This window comes from Sebastes fasciatus, chromosome 18 (assembly GCF_043250625.1).
Source record: "Sebastes fasciatus isolate fSebFas1 chromosome 18, fSebFas1.pri, whole genome shotgun sequence".
Lineage (NCBI taxonomy): Eukaryota > Metazoa > Chordata > Actinopteri > Perciformes > Sebastidae > Sebastes > Sebastes fasciatus.
This window is the reverse complement of record NC_133812.1, coordinates 19,372,976-19,399,541: the sequence shown is the minus strand read 5'-3', so window position 1 is coordinate 19,399,541 and position 26,566 is coordinate 19,372,976. Positions and strand designations below refer to the sequence as shown.

The 26,566-nt window shown below is 41.1% G+C and overlaps 3 protein-coding genes across 3 annotated transcripts; 2 read left to right on the top strand and 1 right to left on the bottom strand.

Moving 5' to 3' along the window:
• Nucleotides 1–52: 52 nt before the first annotated feature.
• On the top strand, nt 53–6,462 carry xkr5a (XK related 5a). Its single transcript, XM_074615129.1, has 7 exons — nt 53–1,037; nt 2,321–2,504; nt 2,686–2,870; nt 2,968–3,180; nt 3,408–3,577; nt 3,816–3,927; nt 4,246–6,462. Exons 1-7 carry the CDS (start codon nt 905–907, stop codon nt 5,193–5,195), a joined length of 1,947 nt encoding a protein of 648 aa, XP_074471230.1. The 5' UTR covers nt 53–904; the 3' UTR covers nt 5,196–6,462.
• A 1,926-nt stretch (nt 6,463–8,388) lies between these two features.
• Nucleotides 8,389–20,474, top strand: tram2 (translocation associated membrane protein 2). Its single transcript, XM_074615406.1, has 11 exons — nt 8,389–8,616; nt 12,922–12,985; nt 13,225–13,334; nt 15,373–15,489; nt 15,711–15,769; nt 16,800–16,884; nt 17,087–17,157; nt 17,443–17,547; nt 18,422–18,565; nt 19,192–19,349; nt 19,675–20,474. Exons 1-11 carry the CDS (start codon nt 8,497–8,499, stop codon nt 19,752–19,754), a joined length of 1,113 nt encoding a protein of 370 aa, XP_074471507.1. The 5' UTR covers nt 8,389–8,496; the 3' UTR covers nt 19,755–20,474.
• A 652-nt stretch (nt 20,475–21,126) lies between these two features.
• On the bottom strand, nt 21,127–26,362 carry efhc1 (EF-hand domain (C-terminal) containing 1). Its single transcript, XM_074615405.1, has 10 exons — nt 26,197–26,362; nt 23,945–24,166; nt 23,562–23,849; nt 23,305–23,454; nt 22,977–23,169; nt 22,355–22,581; nt 22,110–22,250; nt 21,786–21,999; nt 21,383–21,535; nt 21,127–21,259 (listed from the first exon to the last, which is right to left on the bottom strand). Exons 1-10 carry the CDS (start codon nt 26,260–26,262, stop codon nt 21,231–21,233), a joined length of 1,683 nt encoding a protein of 560 aa, XP_074471506.1. The 5' UTR covers nt 26,263–26,362; the 3' UTR covers nt 21,127–21,230.
• Nucleotides 26,363–26,566: the final 204 nt, after the last annotated feature.

The following is a 26,566-nucleotide window of genomic DNA, read 5'->3' as shown; positions in this document are numbered from 1 at the left end:
ATAATAATAATAAAAAAAATTACAAATAAAAAAAAAGACAACCCCCGTAGGAAAGCCAGACTAGACAGACAAAGATACAATCACATTTCCGCCTTGTCATATCAGGCAAAGAACAGTAACAAAGAGCAAAATTGGATGTCACGCAGTAGGGGCTTCAGCTAACAGTCGGGGGAGTCAAGGTGTCTAATAATTGGGCCCTAAATACACTCAAATTTCTCTTGAGAACCGTGTGTGTTGCTTCGAAGCCTCTCGAGGTGTATCCCTGAAACTAGTTCCCTCAGCCATCTAGAAAAACAAGGAGCGCTGGTGGCCTTCCATTCTTTTAGAATTATTCTATTATTATTAATTCTTCTTCTTCTGTCCTCTTTAAAGCCTGAAAACAGAGCCAAAGTCTAGTTATCTGAATTACAATATGCTGAAAGATTATTATGGATTTTTTTGCCCAGTTATACCAAAAACATTCTGCCTACACCTGCTTTAACATAGTGCTGTATAATTAACAGAAACCATGCAAAACCATGCTCCTGACCTGTGACCTCTCCATTCAGGAGGAAATTCAAACACTGATCAATAAGTCTATCATTAGGAAAATAAGTAAGATTACACCTCCAAATGAAACATTAGGGTCATTTATGATTTATAGAAGTGTTGAGAGGTGGAGAAGAGGTAATGTTTCCAAGGTGGAGGTAAGGTGAGCTCTGTACAGTTGGTAAACTGATGCCCCTTTAAAAACCGCGCAGTGACGTCACATAGTTTTGACGTTGGGGGGTGCAAAGCCAAGCAGGAGAAACAGAAGCAGAAGAAGAAGAAGGGAGCGGATGTGGTACCCAGCAGCAGCAGCAGGGCGGAGGATGCTCAGGATAATGTCACCGCTTTATTATTCACTCTCCCGCCTCTCCGTATCATGATAAACGCTGCTGGGGCGGTCGTCCGCAGGATGCCGTCGGCGGCCCGGCGGAGCGGCTGCTGGATCGCCTGGTGCCAGGCGGCTCTGCTCGGCGCGTCGGCGCTGGTTATCGTGGCCGAACGGACCGCTCGTAAGTGGGCATAGAATTCCCAGCGCTACCGGGCTGTCGCTGGTTCGCTGGTTCCCAAGCATGGTGTGGGTTGAAGCTTGAATATGAAAACAGGGCATGCATGGAGAGTGCTGTATTTTGTGTGGAGAAATTTCGTTGGCTTTAATGAATGAACATGCTCAGCCATTGTGCCTCATGCTGGAGCTTTCCAGCAGCAGTTCAGGTTTAGGAACACAATTGAAATGGTGACGCTATATAGCACAGCAGTTACTATTGAATTGGTAAACCATAGCTAGTGTTTTTTTTAGTGCAAAGCAATGTAACATTAGCTCATTCAAAGCTCTGGTAAAAAAACAGTGTAACTGAAGAGTGCAATTGCTATTCCTAAACTGGATTTTGTATTATGTATCTTTTGTCTGTTTTAACATGCTCCACTGTATAATTGTTGTAACTTTGTAAAGGTTTAATGCCATCTTGGCCAGGTCTCCCTCGAAAAAGAGATTTTAATCTCAAGGGACCTTCTGGTTAAATAAAGGTTGAATAAAAATAAAGCGAAAGAGAACCATAAACAACAGGGGTCATTCAGCAGGGTCAAAATCATAAATCTTTCATACCTATAGGAATAATGCACACATTTTAGATTTATCTTTGCACCCACCCTTCAAAAAACATATTAAATAGCTTATTTTTATAATTAATACTAATGTATTTAATGCACATCTGGAGTCTGTATTGAAAACAGTGCAGCAGCACTCCCTGGTGTGATGATTCCCTGACTAAGCAGATCAATGGGACAAGGGCAGGACAGAGACGAGGTGACTGGGTGTGTACAAAGTGTGACTTTGCCTTCAGCAGGAATATTATTCACACAAGATAAAAAAAAATACTGTGATGCTGCTGCTTGGACTGGAGTCACAGATTGTTAAACTCATCAATATGTTATTATTTTCACAGTGCAGGAGGTAATTAAAGACAAATGATTGCAGGCCGTGTTAAAGCCAGGGAAGTTAGACTCAGGTAATTTCCTAGTGGAGCATCCAGTTGTATCATCTTATTAGAACAGCTTCCTCTTTAATTAAAGGAGAATTCACTTGAGCAAGGTGTGTGTGCTCTTTAATTTCTTCTGCAGCTCCCAGCAAATCCTCACACAGGTTATATGTGTATCATATAAAAACTGCATGACTATATGATGAAATCAGACTGTACTTAAACGTATGAATTCTTAACTGAAACATAGAAACGCAAAATACTTATACCACCTTGCATCTGTGTGTGTCTGTATCTGTTGTTTGTGTGTGTGTTAGTGATCTACTGTATAGGGTTTTACCTTTGGAACGAGGAGACGCAGTGGGCGGGCCTCACTCTCGGCCTCTTCCTACCGGGGACGGCTGTTCAGCTGCTTAGTATGAAATGGTACTATGACGACGGTGATGACAGGCGATGCTACCTCTCTGTCATACACATACTGCACTTGGGCATCTTCAAAAGGTAAGATATTTGCAGCTCCAGATGTTGTACAACATCATTTACATGTGTAGAACATGTGTGCCCTCTGTAGGGAACAAACCAATCACACACACACAGAAAAAAACAACATTCTGTCATTGAAACCTTCACCAGGAGGTTACTGTGCATCACTTCTCTGGTATCTGTCTCCCTCTTCTGGCAGGTTGTGGGACTGCATGAGGTCTGTGCTGCGCATGCAGGGCTCGGTGGCCGAGCTGGGAGCTGCTGTCATGCAGCAGGCAGATGTTGCTGCTCTCTGGTTGCTGGAGGCCCTCGTCCTCACGCTACCACAAAGCCTGTTGCAGGCATATGTGGTGGTGTCCACTGATGTGGGCATCATGTCCCCGGGTAAACTGATCTTAGCATGAATTATTGTCTCTACCTCTTGTTTGACAGTGTCTGAATAAGCGATAAAGTATTTTTTGAATCTGTTTTCTACCCTCAGTGGCGTATTGCTGCGGCCTGTGTGTGCTGTCTATTTCCTGGGCCCTGGTGCTGTACAGCAGAGCCTGCTGTCTTATACGACCCGGCCACCTGGCCATGCCTCCGGCAGCTCTGCTGTGCCAGCTGGTGTGGAGGGCAGGCATGCTGGGCGCAAGGGTGACTTGCCTCATGTTCTTTGCCAGGGTCTTCAACTGGTGGGTCTGTGGAGTAGCAGGTGAGCAGCTGACACTCAAGTCTGGCACATTATTGAAAGGAAGAGAAAGGGTGCAATGAAATTATAATGAATTATTGCCGTATAGTAAGTGATGTAATTATCCTCCGAGTGATGCAGCACGTCCTCATAATCCAGTTAATTTGCTTCTCTGCATCAGTTTGACACACTGCATATGTATTCCCTATTGCGCCTTTTATCTCCTCGTCTATTTTTATATTGACCTCCAGGTTTCCACTGGCTCACGGCCTCCTTCTGGCTGGTATCGCAGCAACCAGACATCTGCACCGGCCCCTGGTGTTGGCGTGCCTTCAACGGCATCATGGGGCTCGTCCACATCTTCCTCTTCCTCAACGTCAAAGACGGACCATCGCGCTACCGCATGGCCAGTTTTTATGCAGTAAGACGTGACTTTTACACTGTGTTTGATTCTCAATATGTTGTTTTGTATTCTGCGTACAGCATGGACTCATTGACCTACACACAGAGGAGCTGCACACACACAGATATACACACACACACACACACACACACAGGCAAATAGTTTGCATTGTCATGCTCACCTCTGCGTGCTTAGCTTACAGTGACGTAAAGCTGTCTGCAGATGACTGATGGTGCGACCTTCTCTCCTCCCTCAGTTCATGCTCGTAGAGAATGCCACTCTGCTGCTGGCCGCCTCCGACTTTCTCAGCGAAGCATCGTGGGACAGCATGGCCCTTCCCACCACTGTTCTGTGTAGCTTTCTCCTCGGTGAGTCACTCTCTCTGTCTGCGCTCTCTTTGTTTTGGAACACATTTCAATGATCATAATTAGACCAAGTGTCAGAATGTCTAATCGTTTCTGTTGCATCTGAGTAATACAACACCAAATGATGATTCAAATCCATTAAAACTCATTCTAAAAAGGAAAACACAGCTACGGCATTACAAGTAGGGATTGGCCTTTAAGTGCTACTCGTTCAATAACAGCAATAGTACAAACATAATTGATGATATTGTGCAAATTTACCACCCTAACAATTATTGAGTGTAGTAAAATCAACTGTTTTCCTGTTCCCCTGCTTCCCAGGCGCCACCTCTCTTGTCCTATACTACCGGTTCCTCCACCCCAAGTCAACAGAGATCTCCCAGGGTACGAACCACAACCACATGGGCAGCACGTGTATAGAACGAGGGGAGTCTTCCTACTCTCTCGGGGACAAAAGCATGCCGGCCGCCGCCATTCAAAACCACGGCAGCTTCTCCCTCTCAGGCGTGGCTGGTTCTCTGCTGGAGCACCCAGGAACCTGCGGGGGCCGGGCGAACAGCTCCTGCCCCTGTTACCACCACCACTGGCTCCTAATCCGGCTGGCTCTGAAAACGGGAGACCTGGGAAAGATCAACAGAGCGTACGGGGCCGGCGGAGCAGCAGCCATACTGGACATGGAGGAGTACAACCAAGTGTTTAAGAGCAACGAGGGCATGACCATCACAGCGGGGGGCAGCTGCGAAGGGGTCTCCACTTCTGAGTCCCAGGGGAAAGGCCTGGCACCTCTCTCGGACTGCAAAGACGAGTTCCAGAGCGTGAGCGAGCCCACGTCAACCGAACAACCCGAAGAAGAGGAGGACGACAGTCTGGAGATGGAGAGCCCGATGGAGTCGCCCGCATCAGATTTCAAACGGAGCTCACCAGAGGGCAAGTCTGTGTTTGGAGACAGTCCGGAACCGTACTTTTGCCCTACGGAGTCCAGTTCAACCTTATATTTCAGCGCTGACCCTCAGTCTCCCAGCAGCACCAGTAACCCCCGTTTGGACCGGGACATTGGGGGTCTGGAACAGGGGGTGCGCCTCAACTCGATCCCCAGCGATCCAGCCCTCCACAGAGATATTCGTGGGCTCATGGGCCGGGTCGGGCCACGCTGTACTTCCACTCCGAAATTGGACTCCGGAGTGCTGGACTCCCCGTCTAGCATCCCTCATCTCACAGGTCCCAGGAGGCAGCTTATAATGTCACGAAGAGATGAAGAAGATACCTTCTAAGCTTTTCGAGACAGAATCAGGGAAAGAGCATCAGCAACTTATCCAACATTAAAGGAATACACCAGCTTTTTGGAAGGCTGCTTTTTCATCTGCTCAGTGCTGTAGGATGAGAAGGCAGACAGACATTTCACCTCTCTATGTCTATATATTTACTACACTGTGGGGGCATAGTATATGCAACAATTTTGGGATAACGCTAAGCTGGACTGTATTATTCTCAAATTATTTTTTAAAAGCATTGCTTTGCCCAAATGCTGGACACGCAGAGGTGAAACCTTCAGCAGTGTTTTCATCAGACACGAAGAAGATAATTAATCGGCCACAAAGGTGGTGTATGGAGCTCAGACACTACCTTCTACCTGACGTAACATTTTTTTTCTATTCTTTTTGTAGCAAGTAACTTAAGTCTCAAAAATTATACTGTGCAACAAAGTGAACACTGGTTCTGCCAGATTGTAATCACATATTGAGGAAGTAGCCATGAGTTCTATCATTAAACATCATTAAAAATATGCTGCTGTTCTATGATCTCGGACACCTGATGGTCTCTGTATTACTAACCAAAGCTGCTTTTATTCATGTTAATAATTGCAAGCAGTTATCATGAGAATAGAGAAACTATTCCTAGGGGACAGGAGTGTCTGATCTCTGAGTCGTACCATCTCAGCATAAGCCAGAGCTTTGTTGGCCTCTGAAAAGCACAAGTATCTTCTGTACCATACATCTATTGCTGTGATTTTTTGTTATTCCGATTAAAAAAATAATAATCCCCAGTCCCCTCAAAGAATAATATTCTGTATTTTTTGTATAATCATGTCAACTGGCCTTTCTTTAAGCGGGGCTAGTGTGTCAACCTGGCAAAAACTGTGTTTGATGTTTTTATCTTTATTTACATGTTGACCATGTAATTGCTAAAATGTCTTTCTAATTTACATTATGTTTGAGAAAAAACATATGTCTCAGGCACTGACTTTAAAAGCTTCCAAATGTCTATTGTGTAACAAAAGGAAAATATGCTAATGAGGTACTTGTAGTGACATTTTAATGTGCTCTTGATTGCTAGATGATTTCAAGGGCACAAATGCATATTTGCTCATTTCTGTTCTGTAAAAGGAATGAAATCCACTAACAAAGCAATGAAATGATGCTGGGTTTTCTCTTGCACCCAGGTGACTGCCTATATGACATTTTGAACTGTGAAGTGCAAGGCCACTGGTGGCTTTAAATAAGCAATAAATAACCTACATATTGGGGTGACTGGAATACAAGAGTTTGACATTATTGATGTATTTTTGGTATCAAAGTAAGTTGTTTTCGTTTTTGAATTGTTTCTGAATATTTTTGAGCATTTAAGACTGACCACAAGAGGTGGAAGAAATAGTCTGATCTTTTAGTAAAAGTAGCAGTACAACAGTGTAGAAGTACTTTGTTACAAGTAAAAGTCCTGCATTCAAAATCTTACTTTAAGGGACAGTGTGTAGGCGGCATCTAGTAGTGTGGTTGCAGATTGCAACCAACTGAGAACCCCTTTGCTCACTTCTCCTTTTCCAAGACTGCGGTAATGTGAGCCGCTGTGTGCAAAACCGCGGTAATGCCATTTGCCTCACTCAGAAGCCATCCTTACCATAATAACACTACTTTAGGAGCAACTGAAGTCAGACGGTGGCTGACGGTACCGCAGTTTTGCACTCTGTGGTAACGTAAAAACGCGAAAGGCTCCATCTAGAGCCAGTGTTTGGTTTGTCCGTTCTGGGCTACTGTAGAAACATGGCGGACTCTTTGAAAGAGGACCTGCTCCCTATGTAGATGTGAAGGGCTCATTCTAAGCAGGTGAAATATAGAGTGATATCGTGGTTTTAGCTGATGTGTGTCGCCTCACTGTTTTTTGACGGATGCTCGCTCACATTCAGGTAGCGCGTGCACACGGGCGAGCCCGAGCAACAGGATGCTGACTTTCGTTGACTTAACGGCCACAGTTGTCGCTGTTACAACCAATTTCTGATTCTTACAAACAGTCCCTTTAAATGGAAGTAATAAAGTATTGGCACCAAAATATACTTGAAGTACCAGAAGTAAAAGTACTCATTATGCAGAATGGTCCATTTCAGAATAATGTATATTATTGGATCATAATTGGTGAACAGTACTTTAATGTTGCAGCTGGTAATTGTGGCGCTAATTTCTATTACTTTATATATTGCTGGGTAGCTTAAAGGGACTGTTTGTAACTTTTTAAGCGTATAAATGTAGCGGGTCGTCACACATGCGCGTTCGCATATGCGCGCTCGCGTGTGGCCGGAGCCTCGTCTCCGCTGCCTGCTTACCTTCACTCAGACAGAGCGCGCGTTCTCGCGTACTCGCGTACTCGCGTACTCGCTCCACCTCTACTAGACGTGAACGCACGCTCACCCACACTGCAGAAGAGTTAGTTTAGCTCTGAGAATATCTAGTGAATGTACAGGGGACGTTTGTGCAGAAATAAATGCTGCGGCTCCTCCAGACCAACAGAGCTTTTCCGTGTCTTGTGAAGTGACGGGGCTTCTCCACGTGTTACGTTGTCGTCTCGTTACCGACCGGGTGCCGGTGTCTTCGGCTGTGGTCGGGAGGCGATAACGTAACTCGTTGAGTAGCCCCGCTGCCTGAGCCTGCGCTGAGGCAGGAAAAGCCAACACTAGGATCAGCATTGATTCATGGAGAGACCTTTGTCTGGTCAGCTAACATTACTGCCAAGCAGCTGAAATATAGAGTGATATTGTGCTTTTAGCTGACGTGTGTCTCCTCACTGTTTTGAGCGATGCTCGTCCATGTCTATTTAGAGCGAGCAAGCGCGAGCTTGACGCTGACTTTCGTTGATTTCAAGGCCGCAGGTGTCGCTGTTAAAAAACATTTCTGAAAGTTACAAATAGTCCCTTTAACCTATAATAATATATGATAATTTATTAGTTGGTTTCTATTTTGTCTGAATCTAAACCTGCAAAGTAACTAGTAACTAAATCTATCAAATAAATGTAGAAGAGTAAAAAGTACAATATTTGTCTCTGAAATGTAGTGTAGAAGTATAAAGTAGCAGAAATACTCAAGTAAAGTACTCAAGTACGCAGAGTACTTAGTTCCTTTCCACCACTGACAGACTACTTATTGTATTAAATGGCCTCCGAGAAGGTATTTATGGCACTCGCCCTTTAAGAGAGTCGCGCATGCTCAGATCAGTAAGAAAGTTAACTCCTGAACTTCGTAGTCAGAAAAATTTCTGATTTATAAAATAGCAGACAGAGGAAAAGAAAGACAACTTTGAGTTGACATGGCATTCCGCCGGAGGAACAAGAGTTACCCTTTCTTCAGCCAGGAGTTCTTAATTCAGAACCACGCAGACATCGTCTTCAGTCTGGTGATTTTCATTTTGATTGGATTGATGTTTGAGGTGAGATGAAACTCTACTTTTTTCTTCTTCCCCTCCTCGTCTGCACTCAGCTGTGTTTTAAGATGGCAAAGCACTGCTGCTGCTGCTGCTGCACAGTCAAAGATGTAACTTTGTGAAACTTATTCGGTCGAAACTGACAAAAAAACCGTCTTTTGTGACTTCTTTTTGAGCTTTTTTATCAGTTGAATCAGTTCCGCGGATATGGCTGCAGTTTTTTCTACAAGTTTTGTGAACAATGAATGTTTCTCTGTTCCTAAAGTATGATTATAAAACTGAACCAGACAGTCACAGTTGAACACAGCACGGTGTTAACTGCCACTTTATACACGTTTAACTGCCAGTTTAACGGTTATATGTTCAACGGTTCTAGTTTAACAATTATATGTTCAAAGTTTTAACCTCTTATTTCAAAATGAGTTCCATAAACCGGGATAACGTTGGTACAAACATAAGTGGCGACTCATAAACATCATTTTTACACTTATTTGTGTCCTAAAATGTACGTTTTTACCCCTTTTTTAACAATAGTCTTGTTCCAGTTTCCAGCAGACCGCTGCAACAGTTTGATTCCAGGATTTTGTCAGTTACAAAAGGTTAAGACAGGAAGTAAAGCGTTTTCAGCCTTCAAATTAAAAGCATCGCTGTTGCTTAGAACAGCTATTCTCAACCACCTTAGTGGGCCGCGGAGGAGCTGCCAAATGGTTGTCGGGTTTTAAAGGTCCCATATTGTAAAAAGTAAGATTTTCAGGTATTTTATATTATAAAGCAGGTTTAAGGGCTGTATAAATACTGTGAAAGTATTGAAGCGCTCAATATACAGAGAAATACACACAGCCCGTATTCAGAAATTGCGCGTTTGAAACAAGCCGTCAGGATTTCCGTCCATTTGTGATGTCACAAATATACAATATTTAGACCATTACATGGTTTTAAACTTTAACATTCTAATGTGTTTGTTTCCTGTTGCAGTGTATGTAAATAACATCAGCTGAGAGGAAGTACACATGGACCCTAACTGTTGCCTAGCAACGCAATTCCATTGAAATGCACTAAAACGGAGTGTTTCAGACAGAGGGTAAATACAGGTATATTCAGGCAGACAGTATGAGGAAAATAAAGATTTTTTTTTAACATTACAGCATGTTAACATGTTCTAGTAGAAACACAAAATACAAGTATGAACCTGAAAATGAGCATGATATGGGACCTTTAAAACTAAAGGAAGGATACTGGAATGATATGAAACTAAAAATCCTAAAGGAATCGATTGGTCCCCACCAAGCCATGCTAGCTTTTCAGGAAGGAGGCTGAATAACACTTCAAAGTTATGCTAAATGTTTGGCGAGGAAAAACTGGCATGGCCATTTTCAAAGGGGTACCTTGAGGTCAGAGGTCAAGGGACCCCTCTGGGTACCCACGAGTCTCCCCTTTACAGACATATATGTCTGTAAGGGGACAGAATGGAGTGGGTTTTTTTTAACGAAAAGTGATGTTGGACACAACCCTGCACCAGTAAAAGCTCCAAAGCGTGTGGTGAGGAAATATGCCCCCGAATAGTTTGGATTCATAACGTCAGTCAGTGATGAGGTGAGTGTAAGCTGAATATTTGTGGGTCATTACACCTGACAGTGGCATATAACACATATTTATAGCCCAGTTTGTCATTTATTTGGGAAGGTTGTCCTCGGAATTATTTTAACAATCAGACGTGGGCCTCAAGTTACAAAAGGTTGAGAACTCCTGGCTTAGAATAGGGGTTGGAGAGGGCGTCCCATTGAGTGGTTTTATTTTGAAAATCCTACACGGAAGCGGTGTGACGATTCACCGCTGGCTTGACAGTGGTAGTTAACTGCCACGTCTCAATCTTTGCACCGCTGTTGCTGCTGGCTCTCTCAGCTCTCTCTGGCTCTCAGCAGCCGCTCTAAAGATTCCTTTGACCTGAAGGGATTTCACATTGACTGTATTAATGAGGTGTCTCATTATTTAGCTAATAGTTTCTGTTATACGTGATGCACAAACAAGACTCCCCCAGACTGCAGCTTTCAAGAGCACAGTTTCAATACGGAACCCCGGTTGTGATCACACAGCTGGCCGAGTAATAATAAGTACAGTAGGGGATTTCCTTCATTTTTCTAGTTTCGGGAAAAAGAGAACAGCAGTGTGCTACAGATGGTTTTGCATCTGACATTTACAAGTTGACAGGTCACCTGTGTGTGGCCTCGGTGCACAAGGAATGACTGGTGACTGACTGGATGCACTGTGGTGCCCAAACTGAGGCCAGGGGACCAACAGGAGTCCCTTTAGGGCAGGGCTTCTCAACCTTTTGTAACTTGAGGCCCACGTCTGATTGTTAAAATAATTCCGAGGACAACCTTCCCAAATAAATGACAAACTACGTTATAAATCTGTGTTATATGCCACTGTCAGGTGTAATGATAAATATTCAGCTTACCCTCACCTCATCACTGCCTGACGTTATGAATCCAAACTATGCAGGGGCATATTTCCTTTTACTGGTGCAGGGTTGTCTCCAACATCACTTTTCATTTAAAAAACAAAAAACCCACTCCATTTTGTGTCACTGCATCTGTGACATATATGTCTGTAAAGGGGAGACTTGTGGGTACCCAGAGGGGTCCCTTGACCTCTGACCTCAAGGGACCCCTTTGAAAATGGACATGACAGTTTTTCCTCGCCAAAATTTAGCGTAACTTTGAAGTGTTATTCCGCCTCCTTCCTGAAAAGCTAGCATGGCATGGTTGGGACCAGTAGATTCCTTAGGATTTTTAGTTTCATATCATTCCAGTATCCTTCCTTTAGTTTTAAAACCCGCCAACCATTTGTCAGTACCTCTGCGGCCCGCTAGGTGGCGCTCTGAGGCCCGGCCCAGGGGTTGAGAATAGCTGCTTTAGGGGTCTCAGACCTTTTAATCACTGTGCACCAAGTCCTCTCTACTAAAAGGGGATTGCTTAAGACATAATGTTATCAAAATCCCATCATGTTCCCCACCTGATGGGACCTCCCCAAGGATTTGAAGATAAATGTGAGGCTCCCATGTTGATTAATAGGATAGGAAAGACATCTGAGACACATTTCTATTATCTTTGTAGTGTTAAAACTAGAGCTATTTTGATAATCAATTAATCTGTTTGAGTAATTTAAAAAAAAAAAAAAAAGTCAATCTCAGATTCCAGCTTCTTTAAATGTGAATGTTTTCTGGTTTCTTTACTCTTCTATGACTATAAAAAACTTAATATCTTTGAGTTTTGGACAAAAAAAAGATATTTGAGGACGTCATCTCGGGCTTTGGGAAACACTGATCAACATTTTTTTCAACATTTTCTGACATTTTATAGTCCAATCAATTAATCAACAATGAAAATAATCATTAGTTGTAGCCATGGTTAAAACCATTAGTCGAATAATCGATTAATCAACTGATCAATTTAGACAATTTTAATTGCTTAGACAATTTATCAAGTGTAATATGCATATCATTTTCTGATTTCAGGGTTAGGGTTATGTGAGGATAAATGTGAGGATTTGCTGCTTTTGAAAATATATATATTGTTGTAAATTGAACATATTTGGGTTTTGGACTGTTGATCGGGCAAATTGTGGTGGGCATTTGTCTCTATTTTCTGACATTATAAGAGACTAAATGATTATTCAATTACAGTTATTGCAAAAATAATTGTCATATTAATCAATAATCCTCATTAGCTGCAGCCTTAAATCTTTTGTCTCGTGAGATGCTGGATGGTTCTACCTCATCAGGCCTCTTCTCATGTGAAATCCGAAAATCCCCATTTGATTGAATTAGTTCCAGTTTATTCATAGACATAATTATAGACAACCTGTGTCAAGCAGCTGCAGCTACACATTACTTCATTCAAAGTGGTCACAACAAGCCAAAAAAAGGTTGTGAAACACTGTTCTTCTAATCTAATGCATGTCTTTGTGGAGATTCTTGTCACAGAATAATTTGGGAAGCTCTGTTACTGCTTCCACATCCCAGAGTCAACACAAGCCTTGTCACGCCAGACAGATTTTTTTTCAGCAGCGACTCTTAAGGAATTTGGCTCCCAGCGGCTTATTATGATGCCATGGGGGGAGGACTGACTGACTGACTGACAATTTTATAAACAACATTATATATTCTGTATAAAAGCTGTGATTCTCACTCACTCTCTATCCCTCTGCACACACACACACACACACACACACAGACAGACAGACATCTGCCTCACTTTGATGATGCTTCACTGAAATATGTCGCTAATTACCATCTCCTCTGATTTCCAGGCAACAGCCAAGACGGCCATACTGTTCATTCAGCCTCAGTACAATGTCACCACACTATCACCAGGTATGCAGAGCACTTATTAAATACTAATTTGAATTCACACTGATGTGAATGTGACCACAAATTTTGCACTCCTACATTTTCAGTTTCATGTCTGCCGCTGCTGCTTCTGTTGCCTCATTATATAACTGCCATTGAATTGCGATTACAAAAATGAGTTCGCTCCAGGACGTTTAACACACCTCTGACTGCAAACGTGTTCTGTATGTGTGTGTGTTCAAACCCCACCTATGTGTGCTTAGAGGGCGAGGTGACGTTTTACCATTACGGATGGAAGGATTCTGCCACCATCCTCTTCTATTTCTTCATCGCCATCATCCTCCACGCTGTCGTGCAGGAGTATCTTCTGGATGTGAGTAACCCGGTCAATGTCAGTCACAAGGGGAGGCACATTAGATGTCACACAGAGAGGTCCTTCTGTACTGCAATTACACTGTCAGAGTGATGGATATAAAAAAAGCAAGAGAAGACAACAAATATTGCAAATGGCCAGTAGAGCCAAAACAGGCAGCACAGCTATGAGTAAATAATAAAATGAGGGTTACCCCTTTAATTTATTGGACCATAATTTCCTAGGATGTTTCCTGTAAAAAAAAAAAAGATAAATAATTGATACTAATTTGAGGAAAAATAGGAATTTCCTTGAATGAACTGCTCAATTTAAACCCAAGTAAATATCCGTTCATTATGTAAGTGATAATGCACGATGTGGTGTCCATTATTAATGGACTTAATGGACGACATGCGCATCAGACAATTGCCTCTGCGAAGTCCATTCATTTCTAATTATGGAGGGCATTATTATATATATTATACCATGGTCGCTTGCAAATAAAAAAATATTCAAACCATTCATTTATATTTTCATGTGTTTTACAACCAAAATCTGAAGTTTTTCACAATGCATTCACTCCGTTTCCATGGTAACCCAGAGGGTTTACTAATACCTGGAAAAAATCATTACCATCCCATAAGGTTCTTATGTGATGGAAACGTTGTTCACTGCTCCAGTAAATAGGACGGACCTTAGCTACGACTTGGTAACAGGAGATATTTCTAGTCCGCTCAGCTCATAGAAGCCGTTGGCTCAGCTACCAGCCACAAAGCTTACATTACGCTAGCAAGATTGAAAGTCAATAAACATTGTGTACGGTGGGCAAACAGTAAATATAATTTAACAGTATGTTTAACAACAAGACTAGCTCGCTTTCCAGCCATGTCATTGTCCCTGAATAAACATCAGGAGTTTCACAAACACATGAGAGGCCGTGTGTAACGTTACTGTCGGCCGCAGCCTGAGGTAGCGAGTTGAAAAGCGAATGGGACGAGACGATAGCTTATGTGATACAAAGTAAGTTCAGAGAGGCAGTGTAACCACAGAGTGTCACTTACTTCTAGCAGCTTGTGTGTTTCCTGCATCGTCCTGTCAGGGTTTATTTCGCAACAATGACTGGCTTGCTGTACATTATCCCTTACTTAATGGACACCTTGCAGCCAATCAGAATCGAGTATTCAGCCAGACCATGGTATATTAATTTATAATTGGAACCTTCATTATCCATGTTTGTTGAATCGTATGTGCATTGCATTTTTTGAAATAAATACTCGCTAGTGTACAAATTCAACACTGCCTCTATGTTCCCTATAATTAATACCAAAAAAGTTTTTTGGAAATTATTCAGAAATTATGAACCCATAAATTTAAGTGTCACCAAAATGAGTTATCAGCAATATTTTTAATAATATATCATACATTTACATGCATTACGATATTCCATCAATAGTAGGGGAAATGATGATTTTTTTTATTTTTCATCATGAACCTGTAAAAAAAACACATCTTATCCTATTTACAGTTTTGTCAGTAAGCGTATGCTATTTATGAATATATTCAATTATATGAAGATGCATACTTACAGTGTTTGCATCCAGTTGCACTTAAAAAGGACATTTTAAACAGAACAGTTTGAAACGTACTACATAAGAGCAGCATGCTGACTGTTTTTCAGACTAAATCACACGGGCTGGCATTGCTCCAGGTCTCTGAGGGATAGAGTTGTGGAGACAGAAAGAGAGAGAGAGAGAGAGAGGGAGTAGCATTTAATCCATCTGAAGGTATGAGCCCTTGTGTCATTGTTTAGAAATAGGCCAGCGAGGAGGAATGAGGTTTTATTTTAGCACCATTACCACAGTTTCCACAGTGTCTTGAAAGGAATACTTCTTCACAGGAGGGTTTTCAGCAGCAGCCATAAATAGTATCCGCCGTCTTTTCTTGTCCTAGTTCTTTTACCGTGACACTTCCTCGTGCGTGAGGATCTCAGCTGTCAACAGGCCGCCCATTATGACTGGATCCCGCCGCATTCACATGATCTCTCTTGTATTGTTTGCAGAAAGTGAACCGGCGTCTCCACCTCTCCAAGAGCAAGAATACCAAGTTTAATGAGTCGGGTCAACTGTGTGTGTTTCACTTGGTGTCGAGTGTGTGGAGTTTTTACATCCTCATAACAGTAAGTGAGATTGGTATCATATTGTATTCAGTTACGACCTCCTACTTCAGGAAGTGTCTCATATATTCTTAAAACATGTCAAGGACAACTATTTCTCGCACTCACGCATGCACGCACTCACTCACGCACGCACGCACGCACGCACGCACGCACACATACACACACACACACACTATTGAACGAGAGTTTAAAGTGTTCTCTTCTCTGATTTCTTCACACAGGAAGGATATCTCCTGCATCCCAGCAGCCTTTGGGAGAATTATCCCCATGTACACCTCAGGTATGACTGATGTGTTACCTGCTCTGTCAGCGATACGTTTACATAAGAAATGTATAGAAATATTATTATTATTATATTCATAGAACCATATGCCAGGGCTGCTACTTAAGATTCTTTTCATTTAAAAAAAAAAAAAAAAAACTCAAAATTTCCCAAAGCCTAAGTCGACCTCCAGATGTCTTGTTTTTCCAACCAATAGTCCAAAACCCATGTATATATTCACTTTAATATCATAGAAGACTAAGAAACTCAGCAATTATTCACATTTGAGAAACTGAAAGCAGTGAATTTTTGGCAAAATCTGTCTTTTGCAATGCATTTAAAGATATTTTAGTCACTTTAGAGCAGTGATTCCCAAACTTTATCACGTCAAGGACCCTTAAACTGACACAAATTAGACCACAAACCCCTGTTTGATAAGATTTTCACCTCCATCTTAAGGATTTTTTCCTTTTAGATGTTTTATTACAGAAAGTGTAGTCATTATGTTGTCATACATTCTGTCATTGTGTTAGTTATGGATTGAATTATAGTGAAAATACATTATTCCCCCTTTTTCCTGGGGACTACCTGGAACCCAACTCAGTTTATATTGCATTTTAATGGTGTATATTTCAGAATAAGTCTTAACAAAATAATTTCCACACAGTGGATCTAGGGACGTTGCTTGCTTTGGCCTTCCGCCTGCAGTTTGTAGCTTACCATCATTTCCTGACATGCGCTGCCCCGTACACAGAGCCAAAACTAACCATGACTAACCAGTTTGGACAGAAAATGTGTTTTAAAAGGGGATTAAAAACAACAGCTAAACACAGGATGCTGGATTACTTGGCTGTGTCTACTCTTAACTAGTTTTCTTAAAGGTTTATTTTTTAACAGTTGCATCGTCACAAGAAACAAATCAAACCGGTATTGTATCTCTGTGGCTGCTCTGTAAATTGCATTGACTCTCTCTTTCTCTCCTTCTTGCCCTTTTTCCCTTTTTCCATTTCTCCTACTTCCCTTCCACCTGTCTGTGTTTCTGCTCCAGGTTTCAGGTGAAATTTTTCTACCTCACTCAGCTGGCCTACTGGCTCCATGCCTTGCCGGAGCTCTACTTCCAGAAAGTACGCAAGGTCAGTGAGGAGGCCCTGGGAACTGGAGGAGTTCTGGAGTGGGACTAGATAAGCTTTGTGTGTGTGTGTGTGTGTGTGTGTGTCTGTCTGTTAGTGTGTGTGTGTGTGTCTGTTTGTGTGCTGCATGTATGCACATTAGACAGAGAGTGACAAAGAACAAAAGGCTTCAGGATTGCAAATAAACGCTGTTTGTTTTTTCCAGGAGGAGATTTCTCGTCAGCTCCAGTACATCTGTCTGTATCTGCTGCACATCGCCGCAGCCTATATGTTAAAGTAAGCATCCATCTTTTTTTTTTTTTTGAAAACCTACAAATTCAAAGGCTTGTCAAGAAAAAAATGCATGGGTAGTGAGAAAAGACATAAAAGAATCCTTGAATTCCTCTGCAGCAGCAGATCTCCCTGCACTACTCAGCTTAGTGGCTCTGCTTTACTGCTACTGATATTATATAAAATACTGTATATGGTCCTCATAGAGCCCATATATATGGATGTTCCCCACTGGATTATTTTCTTTTGTCACCTAATCTATCACCTGCTTCTCTCTTCTTCCTTGTTTAGTTTGAGTCGTGTGGGTCTGGTGCTCCTCTTCCTCCAGTATGTGTCAGAGCTGGGCTTCCACATCGCCAGAATGTTTTACTTCACTGATGAGAACCATCAGAAAATGTAAGTAACCTCACTAGGTTTAATGGTTCAGAATGTTTTAGGGCTGTCGATCGATTAAAATATTTAATCGCGATTAATTGCATGATTGTCCATAGCTAATCATGATTAATCGCATATTTTATATCTGTTCAGAATGTACCTTAAAGGCAGATTTTTCAAGTATTTAATACTCTTATCAACATGGGAGTGGGAAAATATGCTGCTTTATGCAAATGTATGTATATATTTATTACCGGAAATCAATTAACAACACAAAACAATGACAAATATTGTCCAGAAACCCTCACAGGTACTGCATTTAGCATAAGAAATATGCTCCAATCATAACACGGCAAACTGCAGCCCAACAGGCAACAACAGCTGTCAGTGTGTCAGTGTGCTGACTTGACTATGACTTGCCCCAAACTGCATGTGATTATCATAAAGTGGGCATGTCTGTAAAGGGGAGACTCGTTGGTACCCATAGAACCCATTTTCATTCACATATCTGGAGGTCAGAGGTCAAGGGACCTCTTTGAAAATAGCCATGACAGTTTTTCCTGCCAAAATTTAGCATAAGTGTGGAGCATTATTTATCCTCCTTCGCAACAAGCTAGTATAACATGGTTGGTACCAATGGATTCCTTATGTTTTTGTAGTTTCATATGATGCCAGTATCCTCAAAATGAGCCCGCTACAATCTCCGAAATATCCATTGCGTTTAATGCGTTATCGCGATAACTTCGACAGCCCTAGAATTCTTTTTAAGTGATCAAGCTTTTATTGCTATTGACTTGACATCAAGATGTATTAATATGTTCCTATCATAATAATGAGCATGTTTTGAAACCTTTTCTTTTATTGACCACATGTTCGCTGTGTGTCCGTGCTTCAGGTTTGACCTGTGGGCCATGAGCTTCGTGTTTACACGGATGGTCACTTTGACCCTGATGTTCCTGGCCGTCGGCTTTGGTTTGGCTCGCAGTGAGAACCAGGGACTGGACTTGGAGATGGGGAACTTTAACACTGTACTGATAAGGTAACGACCCGGTAACGACTTATGTCCAGCATCTGTGGATAATGATTCATTTTGTGTGCACTGCTATTACTTTTTACAGCTACCATGACAACTGTATACTCACTAAGCGCCCATAAAAATTTTCATTGTTTTACAGCATAAATTCACAGTAGATGTAGCCAGCGATTTTGACACTGATTGACCAACATTGCAAGTAAAAACACACGTCTACAAAAGGATTAAAAGGGGTTTGACATGTCACAATTACAATGTGACATTTCAAAAAACTCGATATACCTGCAGTTAAAATAGGACTATTGAAAACATTATTTAAAGATATCTCTGAATATATAGAGTAATTTACTAGTCAACATAGTTTGACTTTGCACCTTATTTTTGACTTATAAACTCTACTTTTAATTTTATTGCAAACCGGACCAAACTAAACTCTGGTGCCCTTGTTGTCCGTGGCAACCGTTACCGTCAAATCCTGAGAAATTTAAGAGATATTCTTCAGACCTTATTTCAAACACACACACACGCCTCAGGGCTAGAACGTATTTTTATTACTTCGGCACGCAATGTCAGATCCTTTTTCCAAAGCACACACTTGCACTAATCTTCTTTTTACCCTGGGGCCCCTTCAGGCTGACTGTTCTACTGCTGGTATGTTTGACCCAATCTTGGCTACTCTGGAAGTTTATCCGCTTCCAGCTGAGGCGCTGGAGGGAGTTCAGACACGAACAGGCTGTCCGCAAGAAGACTGCCGCAAAACAACCCCTGCGGCCACTGAAGAGAGACTCACGTGAGTGTAAACACCCGCTCAAACACGTTTCACAACACTTATGTCATCTCTTAATAGTTACAGATAGTCAGGCAGCAGCTATTTCATAATATTACAATAGTCAGGAATGTGACTTGATTCCGATCATTCCCTACTTTCTTGATTTGTCCGGATCACACTGATACTATGCATTCATTCAACATACTTCTGTGTGATTAAACCGTACTATGTGTTTCTGCAGCTGCAGTATGTACTAAAAGTAATAATATAATATAGGAATGTCTGTTTGATTTGTGCTGCATTAATAGTAGAGATCCTGACCTCTCGCCTCTGTCTCTCCTGCTAGTTGGTCACCATGAAAATGGAGTTCTTAAAGCTGAGAACGGAGCAGCCTCTCCTCGGACCAAAAAACTCAAATCCCCCTAAGACAACACGCTGACTGGCCTGAACAGTGTTTCTCATCAGCACAACGGGAAAGCTGGCGGCCAACCGGCCAGCTAGATTCTCGTTGAGTGTGTCCTGACATGTTCCAGGGACTTAGTCACTACAGACTTTTAGGCTTGAACGCTGGAAAAATGAAATCCAAGGAAATCCCTCGAGCCCAACAGACATTTACTCTCCTCATCATCATATCAGTATTTTTTTATACATCATCCACGCAGCCTGCTATTCCACGGATGAGGAGCACCATTTGTATGCAGAGTGATTCAAATGTAAAGTGAAACACAGTATGCGGCGCCACGCGCGTGTGTCAATATTGAATGTGTTGATGCATATCCTCATACGTAAGTACTGTATTGGCTGTAGTGTTGTCTGATGTCGCAGCTGTTTTTCAGCTCTCGCCATTGAGCCGGCTTCGCTTGTTTTCTAGTCTGGTCCATTGGAGCAGAAACATGTTACTGATGATATGGTATGATATGAGCTTACTGTATGCTGGCCTCAACGTTATCCCTTTACCTTTATGTCAGGGGAGGGAACAGGGGCTCCTCCCAACGATCTATGTCTGTTTAAAATCCTACATTCGTCACTGGTCACTTAACAGATAAGCATCAAGTATGTATGTTGGATATTACCGCATGCCATTCCATTTTTTTTTCTTTTCATTTTTTTGTTAATTACTTTATTAAATAATGCAATTTTCTGAAATATTGTGTGACGTGAGTCCTTTTTCTACTAGCAATGCCAGTTGTTAAATACAGACTAATGCATGCAGAATTACATAGATTTTTTTCTACATTTCCAGTGTTCTTTCACAATACAGTAAACGACAGTGTGTTTGGGTGATTCTGAATTAGTAGTAGTGGGTGGCACTGAGTCCCCTTCACTAATGCTTTTAGCTGAATGCTAATGAATCAGTACTTGGTCCATGTGGGGACTTGAACCGGCAACCCTCCGGTTCCCAAGCCAAGTCCCCACAGACTGAGCTACTGCCGTCCCCAAATTAATATCTAGATCTGCAAGCATTCTCAACTATTAAATTAATCGCCAACTATTTTGATAATCGATTAATCGGTTTGAGTAATTAAAAAAAGTCTAAATTCTCTGATTCCAGCTTCTTAAATGTGAATATTTTCTGGTTTCTTTACTCCTCTATGACAGTAAACTGAATATATTTGAGTTGTGGTCAAAACAAGACATTTGAGGACGTCATCTTTGGGAAACACTGATCAACATTATTCACCATTTCACCAACTAATCGATTAAGATTTTAGGGTAGGCCTTGGCAACCGCATGGTATATGCCCGATATAAGTAGGATATACACTAACGCCAAACAGATTCCGCCAAACAAATCACACTTTCTGCAGCGGGTCCAGTGTTTGTTTATTATATTACGAAACATTCTGCAAAGGAAAGGATTTGATTTGTGGGGATTCTTGAGGCAACCCAGCCTTCCCTGATATCATGAAGACGGCTCTGCTACATCATCACCTGATAAAGAATGAGAAAAAAAGGAAGGTTATAAATTGTTGTCTAAATCCAACATTTTAAAAAGTGACATCTACCGGGAAAAAAAAGAGGCATGTTTTGCTAAATGGCTGATTTGATTTTTACCTATTTGGTCAGCTGGCTGGTTATTTGCCGTCCCCACACCCTGCAGCTTCTTGTGAGAATCCAGCGTCTGACGAGGGATCTGGCTCGCGATGGACTGCAGGTACGTCAGCACATAGTGGTCAGCGTCGGTCAACACAAATCGGTGGCTGAAAACTACAAAAACAGACGAGAAAGATGCTGTGATGAGCTTTTAGGTTTTATTTCATATTGATCCCCTACTGGGAAAATAAATTATTATCTCTATTATAGGAAGACAATGTATGGTACAGTAGCAACATGAGTTATACATTCCTGCTTTTTCCTGGGAGAAAAGATGCTGTAGTTTCAGAATAAAAAAATCCTTTTGGAAACTAAGACATGATAACAGAAAAATGAATACAGGCTGTTAAAGTGAGAAAGTTACCCTCCACAGTGGCTCCAATAGCAAAGTCTGCAGGCGAGTAGAACTCAGGATTGTCCACCGTAGCGCCCGGCTTGGGAATGCGCGTCTTTTTCAGGAACTGACCACCAATGATGCCGGAGTTGCGAGTGTTCCTTTCAAAAATACTCATCATGTCATCGGACAGGAAGTAGGACAGTATGAAATTTCGTCCCTCGTCTTCGGGATTCTGGGATTCCTGGAATGTCAGTAAAACAGGACAGCTTAAGCAAGGAAAGGAATAATGTGTTTTGTTGTCGATGGCTTTGAGTTTTGTGAATGTATTTTGGTGTCGACATGTCGACTCACCAGTCTGGCTTTGAAGCGCAACACCTTGAGGTTGTTTTCCAGCATCTTTATCAGATTCTTTTTGGGACGCTCAGGAATTAAAGACAAACAATTCTGGAGAGAGTCTTCAAGCGATCCAAAGCCATTATAGGGAGGAACGTCCTGTAAACATGGACAGGAGAGGGTCATGAATGAGAAAATGATCTAGAACAACATAAATTCACAGATGACCAAAAATAGATGAATAATACATTTCAGTTTCTCACCTTCTTCCTCTCCTGAGGCAGGTCAGTCTTTATCTGTATCTCTGAGGGTTTCGTCTCCATGTCAGGGTGGTTCTTCTGGTAATACTCTTTAGTGAAACCGTCACAGTCGTACAGCAGGAATCGGCGGCTCAGCAGCGTCATTGTCTGACCCAACTGGAAGTCTTTGGGGAAGTAATACTCATCTACTTCTGCTGTTGAAACCTCCAGCACACAGCTGGGAAAGGTCTCTGGGAGGAAACAAGTAAGACTGTTGTTATTAGTGTCAATTTGTCTTTAAATTTCTTCTTTTGTTGTCTCTTTAAAAATATATAAATAATGAATAAATAAATGCATAAATAAATGAATAAATAAATGAATTAATAAATGAATAAATAAATGAATGAATAAATAAATAAATTAATTAATAAATCAATTGCAAAGTGCAATTTTTTTTTGACAAAAACATAACCAATACTCAATTACAGAGCAATATGATGTAAATTGTGTTGTTCATGTTATGTTATTTTTTGTTTCTAAAGGTATTCACTTTTACTGTACATGACCGGATGCAAAGAGACACCTGACCAAATCACTGTATCAGATCTAATGCAGTTATATATACAGCAAAAGAGTTGCATCTCACTAGACTTTGGTTTCATTTTCTTGGGCAGCTTCTGTCTGCGCATCAGGATAGGGAAGGGATCCCGGCTGCTGTTGGGTTCGTGGACCTCTCTGATCTCCACCGTGTCGTCCGCCAGGAAATACTGGATGGTAACGCGCCTGACCTCCCCGAACATAGAGTCAGAATCATCCCACAGGGCAAAGAACCGCAGCACCTGACCAAGAAGAGGATAAAAGCCTGAAATTGGTATGCCAAATTCAAAATCTCAAGGTACAAACACCTGATTAATGATGCAAGATCACTTCACGAGATCACTTAGTGAGTTTGGAATGGAGGGAACTTCCTTTACCTTACGATCCATGGTGAGAAACTGATGCTTCTGGTCGGCTTCAGAGGGTGTCGTGTGGGAAGGTTGAGGGATTTTGTGACGATTGCCGTAAGGATCCACAGGCATCGGCTCCGGGTCGTTCAGAACAATGCCCTCACTTTCCAGAAATTCCTATATATGATGAATGAGAGCATATTTACAACAACATATCCATATTTTGTGTTAGACACACAGACAAAAATACTCTGTGAGAGCATTCATACAGGTGAGTGTTGTACCTTTGTAAAGGCGTCGCACAGTGCGATGTGGTACGTGACCCCGTACACCTCCAGGTCCATGCCGATATTGAGGTCTTTCCACTGGTAGTGCTCCCCGAGGTCATTCTTGGGCAGACGCTGGCGTTTGATCCGTTTCCCCTGCGGTATCCCAGAATTCACCACCACGGGCTCAATGATGCACATGCTGTCATCCTCAAGGTAGTAGTAAATGACCACGGGGCGCACGCGGTGCTCCTCAGCGGGGGAGAACTGGATATTTTCCTGAAAGTACGCATAGTAGCGCAACACCTACAAGACAAGAGAGGGTGGTGGAGAACAGACGAACAAGGATTTAATTAAACAGCTTATTGGACAAACATCTTCAAATACTGGTCTTATTGTACCTTCTTGTCGAGGGCCACGTGTGCTGGGATGAAGTCCTCGACTACACCACGGTCAAAGGAGCCATAAGTAATCTCTGGTGTGTCCAAGGACAACTCACTGATCTCCTGTTCGATCAGCTGCAATGATAGAAGAGGGTCCTGTCCAATGCCCACAATGGGGCGATGGGGAAGAGCGTAGCCATTTCTATAGCCCAGAGTCTGGGGACGTTGGAAGGCTGACTTCTGCAGAGAAACATCATGCAGGAGGGAATACATTAGCTCTGGTTAATCACAATAAAGAGAGAAATTTAAAGTGGCAATCCTTAAGATTGCAGTCCTGGTTGATTTAGAATTTCTATTTGAGTGAAAACAATGTTATATCTGTATATTAATACAGGATTTTCTTCACCACAGACACCCAGTTTGTAATTCTGTAAATATCTAATCATTGCAAATACTTTCATCAGTGGGCCATAGGCTCAATCACCATTGTGTTACCTCCTTCGGCTATAGATAGTGACTTAGCAGACATTTATTTAAAAGGTCCCATATTGTAAAATGTTAGCTTTTCATATTGTTTTTTATTATAAAGCAGGTTTAACTGATATATAAATACTGTGAAAGTATCGAAACACTCAATCCACGGAGAAATACACACAGTCTGTATTTGGAAACTGTGTGTTTAAATAAGCTGTCAGGATTTCTGTACATTTGTGATGTCACAAATATACAATATTTAGACCATTTCACAGTTTTAAACGTAAACATGATACAACTTTAGTAAATTTGTGGTATTAAGTAGCCAGTTTATTTCCGGTTGCAGTGCAAGGAGGGTGAAAAGAGGAGCTTCCACGCATCAACATGTCATATCTTTGGGGTACAACGCATGCGCAGTAAAATCTGGTGTGCATTCCCTGAAATTGAGCCAATAGCAACGCACGACCGCAGCTCCAGTTACACTGTGCATGTGTCATACCCCAGAGAGCGAAAACCGTGTCCCAGCCTCTTTCAATAGGCCTTGTTGCAGTGTATGTGAATGATATCAGCTGACAGGAAGTAAACATTGACCCAAACTGTTGTCTAGCAACGCAATTTAGTTGCAATTCTGTTGAAATGCACTAAAACGGAGCGTTTCAGACAGACGGTAAATACAGGCATATTCACGCGGACATTACGAAGAAAATAAAGTTGTTTTTTTAACATTACAGCATGTAAACATGTTCTAGTGGAAACATAAAATATAAGTATGAACCTGAAAATTGGTATAATATGGGACCTTTAAATAAAAATCTTTAAGCAGATCAAATCATTTTCACATCTATTAATAAACTGTTCGTCTGTCAAATGTTTCAAAAGTCGATTAAAGGGTCATTTAATTGCTGTTTTGTAATTGTTTTTCCCCATGTTGTCCATGTATCTGTTTTTATGTTTTTTATTTTTTCCCACTCACAATGTTGTTTGAAGAAGTCTTTATAGATATTTAAATCAATATCCTCCTCACAAACACTAACCATACACTTCCACACAACACACACACACACCTAATTGTTTGTTGTCACTATTATGTAGTCATATTATTTATTTATATTAATCTTGTTTCTAGGTGGAGGCTTCAGATAAGCCCAGTGGGTTTTTTGCCTCTTCCTGCACTGTATATTGTTCATTTATTTATTTTTTTGTTATGTTGTATAGTCTTAAATTGTGCAAAATAAATAACTTTAAAAAAAAACTTTTAAATAACTAAAATTTTTACTCTATTCTTTGTTATTATTATTATTATTATTATTATTATTATTATTATTATTATTATTATTTATTTTCTTAATTTTATTTCAATTTTGAATGTTGAAGTTGTTTTTTCTAGTGTACTTGATGAGTTTGTCTATAAACTCATCTACTTAAAAATTGGTTTATAAACTATTGTAATTACGAACTGTAAATTGCATATATGAAAACAACCTTGAAAAAAGGGAAACAAATAAAGTATATATATAAAAAAGATAATGCAACACTGGAATAAACACTTCAATAGAGAATTCCAGGTCAGGCCTGAACTGCATCATGTCCAAACTGCGACTGGAGGAATGAGACTGCAGTTTGCAATACAGAAAGAGAAAAGCACATTTCCTTGCTAATATGGTTTAAATGTGACTAATAGCCTTCTAGTAAAAGGTTAGAGCTAAACAAATAGTTCAATAACTAGTGTAAAAAACATTTTCCTTTAGCTAAGATGACCTAGTTTTATGTTTAACTTTGACTGACTTTATTCTTACCGTTACATCCCGAAAAGTGTATCCAGGTAAAAACGGTAGTCCGTGGCTCTCCCAGTTCCAAGACATTACTGCTGTTTTGTAAATGTTAAACCGTTTAACTTTAGTAATCTAATTCAATTTGTGGTATTAATTAGCACCAGAGGTTTTGTTACCGTGTAGCTCTGAGGTGGTAATTGTTTGTGGTATCCATGGCAACGGCACCACAGCAACAAAGTAAATAAAAAAGTATACAAATATATCTGAAAAATACTAATTAAAAGAAAATTCAGATGGGAAACACAAGGATATATATCCAGAATGATAAAAAAAATAATAATAAAATAAAAAGTAAAATAGCATATCCTCCTTAAAATCAAGTTTTATTTACTAA

Excerpts from the sequence above, each read along its gene's own strand:
- xkr5a (XM_074615129.1), top strand. The coding sequence starts at position 905 with ATGATAAACGCTGCTGGGGCGGTCGTCCGCAGGATGCCGTCGGCGGCC. Across the intron at positions 2,871-2,967 it reads TGTGGGCATCATGTCCCCGG|TGGCGTATTGCTGCGGCCTG; the intron begins GTAAACTGATCT and ends TTCTACCCTCAG. Across the intron at positions 3,181-3,407 it reads GTGGGTCTGTGGAGTAGCAG|GTTTCCACTGGCTCACGGCC; the intron begins GTGAGCAGCTGA and ends ATTGACCTCCAG.
- tram2 (XM_074615406.1), top strand. The coding sequence starts at position 8,497 with ATGGCATTCCGCCGGAGGAACAAGAGTTACCCTTTCTTCAGCCAGGAG. Across the intron at positions 15,770-16,799 it reads TATCCCCATGTACACCTCAG|GTTTCAGGTGAAATTTTTCT; the intron begins GTATGACTGATG and ends TTTCTGCTCCAG. Across the intron at positions 17,548-18,421 it reads GATGAGAACCATCAGAAAAT|GTTTGACCTGTGGGCCATGA; the intron begins GTAAGTAACCTC and ends TCCGTGCTTCAG.
- efhc1 (XM_074615405.1), bottom strand. The coding sequence starts at position 26,262 with ATGTCTTGGAACTGGGAGAGCCACGGACTACCGTTTTTACCTGGATAC. Across the intron at positions 22,582-22,976 it reads GAAAATGAAACCAAAGTCTA|AGACCTTTCCCAGCTGTGTG; the intron begins GTGAGATGCAAC and ends GTTTCCTCCCAG. Across the intron at positions 22,251-22,354 it reads TGCCTCAGGAGAGGAAGAAG|GACGTTCCTCCCTATAATGG; the intron begins GTGAGAAACTGA and ends CCATGTTTACAG.